We start from the raw sequence: 12075 nt of genomic DNA on the forward strand, positions 1-12075 counted from the left end.
GAGACCTTCTGACCCAAATAATATTTTCCTTGCCTTCCTACAGAACTATGTGGATTGTCAGAATAAATGTTAATTGGAAGAAAAAAGGAGGGTTATCTTTAATACCATCACAAAATTGGTTCTTAAAATAGAACATAGAAAAACGGGGCTGGGAGAGACCTTGGAGGTCTTCTAGTCCAACCCCCTGGTTGAGCAGGAGATTTTATGCCATTTCAAACAAACGGCTGTCCAATCTCTTCTTAAAAACCTTCAGTGATAGAGCATCCACAACTTCCAGAGGCAAGCCATTCCACTGATTAATTGTTCTCACTGTCAGGAAATTTCTCCTTAGTTCTAGATTAGTTCTCTCTTTAATGATCTTCCACCTGTTACTTCTTTTTCCAAGTCTTGGACAGCTTTGAAAGATTGTTTGCCTTTTCTTGTGACTATGAAAGGTTGGCCAAATTGATTCCAATTGATTCTTTTCTTTTCTTTTTCTGGAAATGAATAGTTTTGCGAATAATGGAATTATTACAAATCCTATTTGTTATTTGATTGCTGTGAGCCACCCACTCATTGACAGTTGGGTAGCATACAATCATATATTTATTTAAGGTTTTCCCAAATTACATCCTTAGGCTTTCATATTGTTTACTTGTAAGTATGAGGACATATTAAATGGAAAATAAGGAAGCTGAAATACTGTGATACAAAATGCTGTTCTTTGTATCAAGTTTTGTACTTGAACAGTATTGTTGCAGAAATATAAGTTACATGAGCCATCTGGCTAGTTTACAACATATAAAGTATTTTATTTCAAAAAAAAGACAGGTTGTCTTACCAAGAAAAGTTGAGTCCTTAATGTTTAATTCAGTGTTTTCTTTATGTATTTCAATATACCCCTTGTCTATACTTTGAGAGGAAGTGCCTGCGTTCTGAAATCATTCTTTATTCTTAATCTCTTGTAACCTCCTCCTCTCTTGTCAATCTCTGTCACACATACACACAGGTTTTACTCTCATTTGTACCTGCTATACAGGTAATCCTTGATTTATGATTATAACAGAGCTTGTCTATTATGGTCGTAAGTCATAGTGGTCATAAAACAGGTCACAACTGATCTAATTTTACAATCTTATTTTACAGTGGTCATTAAGCAAACCTATGGGACATTTTTGTCCGAAACAAAGAAAATGCTGGTTTTGGACAAAACAGGATGGAAAATGGTTCTAAATGCAGGCCAGTTGCTGAATGCCTGAAATGTGGTCATATAATTGTTGATTGGAACTTTGGAACTGAATTGTAAAAATCTTTGGGGTAACTTTGAACAGTCATGAAGTGACTGGTCATAAGTCAAGGATTACCTGTATGCATTTTCAAGCAACTCAAACTGTAGTATATCCAGTCTCTCATCCCTTTTACTTGTCCATACTACTAGTACATATCTAACCTGGCTCAACATTCTTATTTCCATTTTATTCTTTAATATATAATATAATATAACAACAGAGTTGGAAGGGACCTTGGAGGCCTTCTAGTCCAACCCCCTGCCCAGACAGGGAACCCTACACCATCTCAAACAGATGGTTATCCAACATTTTCTTAAAAATTTTCCGTGTTGGAGCATTCACAACTTCTGCAGGCAAGTCGTTCCACTTATTAATTGTTCTAACTGTCAGGAAATTTCTCCTTAGTTCTAAGTTGCTTCTTTCCTTGATCAGTTTCCACCCATTGCTTCTTGTTCTACCCTCAGGTGCTTTGGAGAACAGCCCGACTCCCACTTCTCTGTGGCAGCCCCTGAGATATTGGAACACTGCTATCATGTCTCCCCTAGTCCTTCTTTTCATTAAACTAGACATACCCAGTTCCTGCAATCGTTCTTCATATGTTTTAGCCTCCAGTCCCCTAATCATCTTTGTTGCTCTTCTCTGCACTCTTTCTAGAGTCTCAACATCTTTTTTATATCGTGGTAACCAAAAATGAATGCAATATTCCAAGTGTGGAATACCTTGGAATATTGGTAAGGTATAATGCCTTACCAAGGCATTATACCTTACCAAGGCATTATAAAGTGGCACTAACACTTCATGTGATCTTGATTCTATCCCTCTGTTTATGCAGCCCAGAACTGTGTTGGCTTTTTTAGCAGCTGCTGCACACTGCTGGCTCATATCTAAATGGTTGTCCACTAGGACTCCAAGATCCCTCTCACAGGTACTACTATTGAGCAAGGTACCACATATACGGTACCTGTGCATTTTGGTTTTTTTGCCTAAATGTAGAACCTTACTTTTTTCGCTGTTGAATTTCATTTTGTTAGATAGCGCCCAATGTTCAAGTCTGTCAATATCTTTCTGTAATTTGAGCCTATCTTCTGGAGTGTTGGCTATTCCTGCCAGCTTGGTGTCATCTGCAAATTTGATGAGTTCCCCATCTATCCCCTCGTCCAAGTCATTGATGAAGATGTTGAAGAGTACTGGGCCTAAAACAGAGCCCTGGGGTACTCCACTGCATACTTCCCTCCATGTGGATGTAGTTCCTTTGAGGACTACACGTTGAGTGCGGTTGGTCAGCCAGTTACAAATCCATCTGGTGGTGGTGCTGTCTAACCCACATTTTTCTACTTTATCTAGTAGTAGCTTATGGTCTACTTTATCAAATGCTTTACTGAAGTCCAAGTAAATTATATCGACAATATAATTTAAACATGATTGTGTATGCACTGATTTCCAATATAGAATATTTGATGAGGAAATTGAATGAATTTGGGGCCTTGGCAGATTTCAAAATAAACATACAGAAAACAACAATGCTGATCAAGAATATGTCTTCTCAGGATAGTGATATATTGAACAAAAAGTTGGGTTTTAGGGTTGAGAAAAAGGTGAAATACTTAGGGGTTATGATTTCCAAGTTTCATTTTTGCCAAATCCCCATATTAAGCATCATTTTTGTAGTTAAAACAATGATTACAGATAATCTTGATGGAATATCATGAAATAGAGTAATTCAGCTGTTGTTAAGCTGTTGTTATTGCTTTCCACCTTACGCTTAGACAAATTTCTATTAGTGAATTGTCAAAAATTGTCTTATCTTTAAAGAATACTTCTAATGTCTGCATAGAAATTAATATCTAAATATCTTGGTCTGATGGTTATTCCATTTCGTATATCATGATTATATAGGGAATCTGCATTCATCTACATATGGAAGGATTTTCACTCATATATGAGCTATATAAATAGGGAAGTATTGTGATGTACTATTTTCTGAGCATTCATTTGTTTGCCAGTGTCAACCTGATTCTGAATGTGTCAGAACTGGAAGTAATGTTCTAATGAAGGAAAGATGCTGATTTTTTTAGAACTTTCTGATATTTCCTGTGAAATGAGGTAAGAGGGTGAAGAAGAGGAAGTAGAACTTCTGCCTTCTTGCCAAGCACAAATTAAATGTAAAAACATACATTTAGAAGAGGCTATGGCCTGTTCTACTCAGGCATATATTTTTATGTAGTTCAATGCTGGTTTGAACTAAGATCAAGAATTGTATAATACAATTATACAATTAGTTGAACATTGTATGAACGAATCTAGAATCTGGGTCACACAATGTGCTAAAATATGGCTTGCATAACCAAGATATCTATGATTGTATAATTCAAGTCAATTTTAATCAAACCATAATCTGTAATTTACCAATTACAACAATCCAGTGCTGCTAAGCCACAATATGGTATCTTTGGTGTTGAATAACTGTATTCATGAAATCAAGCCAATGGGAGTTATAAATATGTTTATGTTAGAATAATCTGAAGACCCAACTCATCTAACAGAGAAAGCAAAGTATAACCTTTTTCTTATTATTTTTCCATTCATTTCCACATCATGTTTGTTTCAACATAACACCTATATTTTACAAATATACAACTGACATTGAATCCAAAGTTCAGTTCCCCCATTTGTCTATTGGAATATGGCAGGGGTCTCCAAACTTGGCAACTTTAAAACTTGTGGACTTCAACTCCTCAACCAGCTAGCCATAATGGCTGGGGGATTCTGGGAATTGAAGTCCACAAGTCTTAAAGTTTCCAAGTTTAGTGACCACTGGAATAAGGGGAGGATAGGTCATCAAAACTGGTATGTTTTAAATAAATAAAAAATAAAGAATATTTTGAAGATGGGTCATTTGATATTTTGCCTCAAATGGCTTACCATCAAGAAATTTCAAATTAGTCCTGATTTGCACCACTAATTAAAAAAAACAACCAGTTGTTCCTGATATAGTATTTGGGCATCTTTAGCCATCAAATACTTGATATGCTAAATATGAAATACCTTGAATTTAACAAAGTATAAAACAATAATACCCAAACAGAAGCAAAATGCATTGGTTTACATCCAAAGGTTACTTTTCTGCACTTGCTCATATATCTAATCATATACCTAATCCAATCTACAGTAAATAAAATATTTATTTGAAAGATTACTGTATTGGAAAGATTATTTTGAAATTAAAACAATCTCTACCAAACAAAAAATAAATAAATAGAAAATGGTCTACCAGTATCATATTCTCAGTGAATGTAAGCTAGCCACCCATTTTAAAGACAAAGCCTTTGGATCTTTGGTCTCAGTCACAGCTTAGAACCATACCTGTGTCCTTTTCTGCCATAATTGTAGAATATATTTCCTTCTGACTCAGGTATAGCTCATGTTTGGCTGGGGTATTCTGGGAATTGAAGTCCACACATCTTAAAGTTGCCAAGTTTGAGAAACACTGCTTCTAGAGCTTAGCAATAAGTGGTTTCTCATTGGGGAAACTCTTGCTTCAACCCACTTCCTAATCCTCGATTATCCACCCCACCCAGCCATAACCGGTAAGTTGCCATGTTGCCATAGTATTCTCAGATTGAGATTCCTAAATAGAGCAAAGGCGCATGCTGCTAGGTGATATCTATCTTTTCATTCTCCCTCTGATTCGTTGGGAAATGCTGATTGGATTATTTTAAATTCTCAGTGGCTGTGATGAAGACAATCAGCCTTTTGGGAAACTGGTTAATAAGGTTTAAAAAGTGGCAATGGTGAGTATGTGGAATATCTCTAGATTTCTTCATGTGTACATACATACATACATACATCCACTCTCATGATCCATTTTCATGATTAAAATTTTCTGCTCCATTCAACAATAAGTTATCCTTTTTCATTAGTCTTTGAGAATTGCGGTGAAAGTGCCTTCACAGAAAATAGTCATCACAATGATCTATTTGTAACTTGTTAATTAAGAGTTTAAATATTACAAATATTTACAATTACAAATAGATCGGTTGTAATTATATCATTTTCTTTTTTTTCTAATCCAGGGGTGTCCAAAGCAAAGCTGGCTGAGGAATTCTGGGAGTTGAAGTCCACAAGTCTTAAAGTTGCCAAGTTTGGACACGTCTGTTCTAGTCTTTTCATGGTACCTTATTTTCACATGCACATGGCAAAGGGCCACCTCTCAGGATTTCAAAAGTAAAATTTAAAAATAAAATTTCCCCAAATCAGATGGAGGGTAGCAACCCTTGGCAAAGAACTGAATATGACTTTTTTTCCCTCCTAAATTATTTCTTGCTTCTTACAAGCTCCTCTTCAGAAGACACATTTGCCGGTGGCACAAAATATAGCGGCAGGATTAGCATGTGGAATAATATTTGCAGAGCAAGTATTCCATCCAGTATGCAGGCATATATATCATGCAGTTAGGCAAAAAAAATAAAAAGGCCAGGAAATAAGTACTTCCAAAAATTGTAATTCTGAACATGGCTGACAGAGGATGAAGATGAAGAAGATGATGAAGGATAACACTTCATGGGTTGTTGAACACTTTCTCCTAAAACTTTTATTGTAGGGCCATAGCTGAATCAAATTTATAGAGATTTTAAACAAGTGTTTAAAAATTACCATGTCACACTGATTGTTTAAAAATCTCCATGTCACACTGATTGTTTAAAAATCCCCATGTCACATTGCAGTGTGTGTGTGTGTGTGTGTGTGTGTGTGTGTGTGTGTGTGTGTGTAGTTTTTCTGTCGAAGCATCTGGTCTGCCCCAATATGGGAGGGAGCATTCTGCTTACCTTTCAGTTCCAATCCAGGAGCCCTCAGGCAGTCGCTTTCACAACAAACTATTTTGTATCAAGTTCGAATGCGAATAAGGGTATGGCTAGCTGATTATTTATTTATTTATTTTGTCACAACATCATACAAAAAGATTATATAGTATATAAACATATAAACATATATAGGAAGAAGAAAAGAAAAACAATAGGACAGGAACGGTAGGCACGTTTGTGCGCTTATGCACGCCCCTTATGGTCCTCTTAGGAATGGGGTGAGGTCAATAGTAGAAAGTTTTTGGTTAAAGCTTTTAGGATTATGGGAAGAGACCACAGAGTCAGGTAAAGTATTCCAAGCACTGATGATTCTGCTACAGAAGTCATATTTTCTGCAATCTAGATTAAAGCGGTTAACATTAGAGCTAAATAGCTTGAAATAGATCTATACTAGTCTCCCTTTACACACACACCTTTCTAGCCTTGATCATTGTAGTAATTGTACTGAATCAGGTTTTATTTTCAGAGATCAGAGACCTCGAAGCAATCCTTTGTTGCCCTAACCTAAAAACTTCAAGGGTTTTGAACCCTCTGCAATGACTTGCTGTACGCTGAAAAAAGGCTTCAAAGTCCTTGCATAAAAAGGTTGCTTTACCTACCAGAAGATTTAGGCTCTGCCATGATGAAATCCTCAGCAGGACCCCCAGGTTTGGACCCCAGCACAAATCCTTGGATAACTCAGGAGCCACTAATTTTGATAGGCAGCCCCATGGACAATGCATACTTTGCAGCGTTTCTGAGCTCACAGCCACCGAAACTTCACTACTTCCTGCTGACTACATTTCCGTACAAAAAAAACTTACTTGTTCTTTCATTTGCATATTTTTCAGTTTACAAATAAGAGCCCCTAAAGTAAACCTAATGCATAAGGTCTGCCTTTAGCCAATGCAGATTGCTGCTCTTACTTTCTAATAAGAAAACAACCATCTGAAAGCTATACTATAAAACAGTGTTATACTGTTCTGCATTTTATTCCTTTCATGGCATTAGAACTGGGGCAGAGACAAGGCATACGTTAAGTTGTGATATCAAAACTGTGAATCTGTTTTACACATAGGTTCTGATCATACTTTCTTTATCTGCTTCGAAGTAATTTTTGAAGCAGATTTTTGTTTAGATTAGTTTATAGTTGTCCTTCTTCATAGTTACTATGCTGCACCATGTCTTCACCCAAACTGCAAACGTCTTGGTGAAAGATGGTTCAATGAGAGAGGCCGCATTAACCACATTGAAAAGCAAAGCAAAGAAATAAAAATATATTCAGCCCCAGAAGCCAGAAAGTATACATTGGCCCTGCCCTTGCAGATAACATGGCCCAATCAAATGGAGTTATGCTATCCATAAAGTGATGTCTAGTTTTTAATTACCAAAGATTCTCCAACTCTTTCTTTTTGAATTCCAACATGAAGAATGGTTGGGTAACTAAATACAAGATAAAAATATAAGTTCAAGGCAAATTCGCAAATACGAGGATGATGATGATAAGGATAAGCGCTCCTACGCTTCCTCCCTCATTGCGTCGGCAGATAACCGCCCGGCCGCCCTGTTTCGGGTGACCCGTTCCCTCCTTCACCAGGGGGAGCGGGATGACCCCTTACAGGGACGTGCCGAGGAGTTTAACGGTTATCTATACGATAAAATCGCTCAGCTCCGGGATAGCTTGGACCAAGATTGCAATGATCCGGATGAGATGACTGAGGCGCGTCTTGTTGATATCGTTTGGGATGAGTTCGATTCTGTGACTCCCGAGGACGTGGACAGGCTGCTGGGGAGGCTGCATGCCACTACATGTTTACTGGACCCGTGTCCCTCCTGGCTGGTGCTGGCCACTCAGGAGGTGACACGAAGCTGGCTCCAGGGGATTATAAATGCTTCTTTGATGGAGGGGATCTTCCCCGCCGCCTTGAAAGAGGCGGTGGTGAGACCCCTCCTCAAGAAGCCTTCCCTGGACCCAGCTATTCTGGGTAATTACCGTCCAGTCTCCAAACTTCGCTTTATCGCGAAGGTTGTAGAGAGGGTGGTGGCGTGGCAGTTTCCTCAGTACCTGGAGGAAGCTGTCTATCTAGACCCGTTCCAGTCCGGCTTCCGGCCCGGGCATAGCACGGAGACAGCTTTGGTCGCGTTGGTGGATGACCTCTGGAGGGCCAGGAACAGGGGTTGCTCCTCTGCCTTGGTCCTGTTAGATCTCTCATCGGCTTTTGATACCATCGACCATGGTATCTTGCTGCGCCGGTTGGAGGGGTTGGGAGTGGGAGGCACCGTTTATCGGTGGTTCTCCTCCTACCTCTCTGACCGGTCGCAGACGGTGTTGACAGGAGGGCAGAGATCGACCGCGAGGCACCTCACTTGTGGGGTGCCGCAGGGGTCGATTCTCTCGCCTCTCCTGTTCAACATCTATATGAAGCCGTTGGGCGAGGTCATCAGTGGCTTTGGGGTGAGCTATCATCTGTACGCTGATGATACTCAGCTGTACTTTTCCACCCCAGGCCACCCCAGCGAAGCTGTCGAAGTGCTGTCCCATTGTCTGGAGGCCGTACGGGTCTGGATGGGGAGAAACAGACTCAGACTCAATCCATCCAAGACGGAGTGGCTGTGGATGCCGGCATCTCGGTACAGTCAGCTGCAACCGCAGCTGACTGTTGGGGGCGAGTCATTGGCCCCGATGGAAAGGGTGCGCAACTTGGGCGTTCTCCTGGATGGACGGCTGTCGTTTGAAGACCATGTGGTGGCCGTCTCCAGGAGAGCTTTTTACCAGGTCCGCCTGGTTCGCCAGTTGCGCCCCTTCCTTGACCGGGATGCCTTATGCACAGTCACTCATGCTCTCGTCACTTCTCGCCTGGATTATTGCAATGCTCTCTACATGGGGCTACCCCCGAAGTGCACTCGGAGACTTCAGCTAGTCCAGAATGCAGCTGCGCGGGTGATTGAGGGAGCCCCACATTGCTCCCGGGTAACACCACTCCTGCACAGTCTGCACTGGCTACCTGTGGTCTTTCGGGTGCGCTTCAAGGTTTTGGTTACCACCTTTAAAGCGCTCCATGGCTTAGGGCCCGGGTACTTACGGGACCGCCTGCTGTTACCCTATGCCTCCCATCGACCCGTACGCTCCCACAGAGAGGGTCTCCTCAGGGTGCCGTCCGCCAAGTAATGCCGGCTGGCGGCCCCCAGGGGAAGGGCCTTCTCTGTTGGAGCACCTACTCTCTGACCGGTCGCAGACAGTGTTGACAGGGGGGCTGAGATCGGCCGCGAGGCGCCTCACTTGTGGGGTGCCGCAGGGGTCGGTTCTCTCGCCTCTCCTGTTCAACATCTATATGAAGCCGTTGGGCGAGGTCATCAGTGGCTTTGGGGTGAGCTATCATCTGTACGCTGATGATACTCAGCTGTACTTTTCCACCCCAGGCCACCCCAGCGAAGCTGTCGAAGTGCTGTCCCATTGTCTGGAGGCCGTACGGGTCTGGATGGGGAGAAACAGACTCAGACTCAATCCATCCAAGACGGAGTGGCTGTGGATGCCGGCATCTCGGTACAGTCAGCTGCAAACGCAGCTGACTGTTGAAGCAGTCATTGGCCCCGATGGAAAGGGTGCGCAACTTGGGCGTTCTCCTGGATGGACGGCTGTCGTTTGAAGACCATGTGGTGGCCGTCTCCAGGAGAGCTTTTTACCAGGTCCGCCTGGTTCGCCAGTTGCGCCCCTTCCTTGACCGGGATGCCTTATGCACAGTCACTCATGCTCTCGTCACTTCTCGCCTGGATTATTGCAATGCTCTCTACATGGGGCTACCCCCGAAGTGCACTCGGAGACTTCAGCTAGTCCAGAATGCAGCTGCGCGGGTGATTGAGGGAGCCCCACATTGCTCCCGGGTAACACCACTCCTGCACAGTCTGCACTGGCTACCTGTGGTCTTTCGGGTGCGCTTCAAGGTTTTGGTTACCACCTTTAAAGCGCTCCATGGCTTAGGGCCCGGGTACTTACGGGACCGCCTGCTGTTACCCTATGCCTCCCATCGACCCGTACGCTCCCACAGAGAGGGTCTCCTCAGGGTGCCGTCCGCCAAGCAATGCCGGCTGGCGGCCCCAGGAAGGGCCTTCTCTGTTGGAGCACCTACTCTGGAACGACCTTCCCCGGTTTGCGCCAAATATCTGACCTTCGGACCTTTCGCCGAATTAAAACTCACTTATTTATTCAAGCGGGACTGGACTGATTTTTTAGATTTTTTAAATTTCTAAATTTTAATTTTAAATTTTTAAATCTTCTGTAATTTTATATGGGGTATTTTAGGTTTGTCAATTTGACGGTTTTAATTCGGCCACCATTGAATAAGTTTTTTAAATTGATTTTTAACTTTGTATATTTATTGCTTTTTATCTTGGCTGTACACCGCCCTGAGTCCTTTGGGAGAAGGGCGGTATAAAAGTTTAATTAATAAATAAATAAATAAATTACAAATGATTATTTCAGTTTAAGGCAGAGGTGAAATGCTCCCGGTTCTGACCGGATCTCGTGATCTCATAGAGATCGTGGCCAGTGGTTCGGCAATCTGGTAGCGATTGCCGAACCACCAGTGACACCCACCACCCAGGTGTCATTACTTCCTGGTTTTAATGCGGAAATCCACACAGTGGGGACACACGGAAGCCCACACATGTGCTGCGTGTGGACTTCCGAGCCGTTAAGGAAGGTAAGTCGATTTCAACCCTGGTTTAAGGTGATCTTATTAGAGGACATTAGAGACAAACCAGGATGCCATTTGATTTTGATTTGGCGCACTGTGTGGACTTAACCCCTTGATTTAAAACTATAGCTTAGTTTGTTATATGAACCCAACCATAAATTATTGTTTATTCAACAAACCATGGTTTAAAAATGGCTTAGCACAATATGTGAATCCATTCATTGAATCTGCAAGGTGAATTTAGATATTTCAATTTACAAAGTAACTGTTAAGTTCGGGCAATGAAGAGGCAGGAGACGATACAAGTGACAACAGCTCTTTAGTTTATTGTGATCCCAGCGAAAACCAACAGGCAAAACCCCTCTTTAAATAGTAATTTGGCTGAGGCATCAGCCAATCAGCAACGTGCATTTTTCCGCCCAAATTTCCCTCCTAAAATTCAAATACATTACAGTAACAATAGGAACAAAGAATCTTTTACCACTAAAGATATACTTTATCTAAATATTGATCTTTCTTAAGAATTTAAACTTACCGTATATACTCGAGTATAAGCCGAGTTTTTCAGCACGTTTTTTGTGCTGAAAAACGTCCCCTCGGCTTATACTCGGGTCTATACGGCTTATACTCGAGGTTTGTTTTTAAGCCTCGGCTTATACTCGAGTATATACGGCTTATCTCGAGTTTTTTTCTTTTTCACATTTTACGGACGGAAGCCCTGCGGTGCAGTGAGAGGGCGGGCGGGGAGCCGCCAGCCTTCTCAGCTGAGGAGGAGGTTTCCCAACCGGTAGGTGCCTCATTCCACCTCGGCTTATACTCGAGTCCCCAGTTTACCCCAGTTTTTGGGGTAAAATTGGGGACCTCGGCTTATACTCGGATCGGCTTATATTCGAGTATATACGGTATTTCATCTGGCATTCCTTACAACAGTCATAAAGACTAGCAAGCATAATGAGATGGAGAGCAGTCTACCTTTTATGCACCTTTTGTACTGTAGTAACTTCCGCTCAGACATTTTATTATGCCCATTGGGTGTGTGTGTGTTACATCTTGAGCTTATTTTAAGAAGGCAGCCCCAGTCTCTGGGAAAGCCAAAATAAGAACAGTGATTTACTAGTAATGATTTCTTCAAATTAGGGACTGTCCCTGGTAAGAACAGTTGGAAAATATTAGCATTCACCCTCATGCAAATAAAACTATATTTTTAAAAAAATACTCGAATTTAATGCCAAGTCTTCTGCTTCTGATAGTGTCATCAATGTAATGATCAGA

The 12075-nt window shown here is 41.6% G+C and overlaps 1 protein-coding gene across 8 annotated transcripts in view; it reads right to left on the minus strand.

Annotated features, from left to right (window-relative positions):
• Window positions 1-12075, minus strand: part of GMIP (GEM interacting protein) — a 100173-nt gene that overhangs the window by 71831 nt on the left and 16267 nt on the right. Inside the window, exon 1 of one of the 8 annotated variants that reach the window (XM_058167490.1) lies at window positions 6730-6972. The exons of 6 other annotated variants lie outside the window; for them this stretch is intronic. In XM_058167490.1, the coding sequence (XP_058023473.1) occupies window positions 6730-6751 (22 nt within the window). In that variant the 5' untranslated portion in view covers window positions 6752-6972. Of the gene's footprint in view, window positions 1-4631; window positions 4761-6729; window positions 6973-12075 lie in introns of those variants that run through there. One more of the 8 variants, XM_058167491.1, reaches the window with a different exon arrangement.

The sequence above is a fragment of the Ahaetulla prasina genome, chromosome 2 (assembly GCF_028640845.1).
Source record: "Ahaetulla prasina isolate Xishuangbanna chromosome 2, ASM2864084v1, whole genome shotgun sequence".
NCBI classification, from domain to species: domain Eukaryota; kingdom Metazoa; phylum Chordata; class Lepidosauria; order Squamata; family Colubridae; genus Ahaetulla; species Ahaetulla prasina.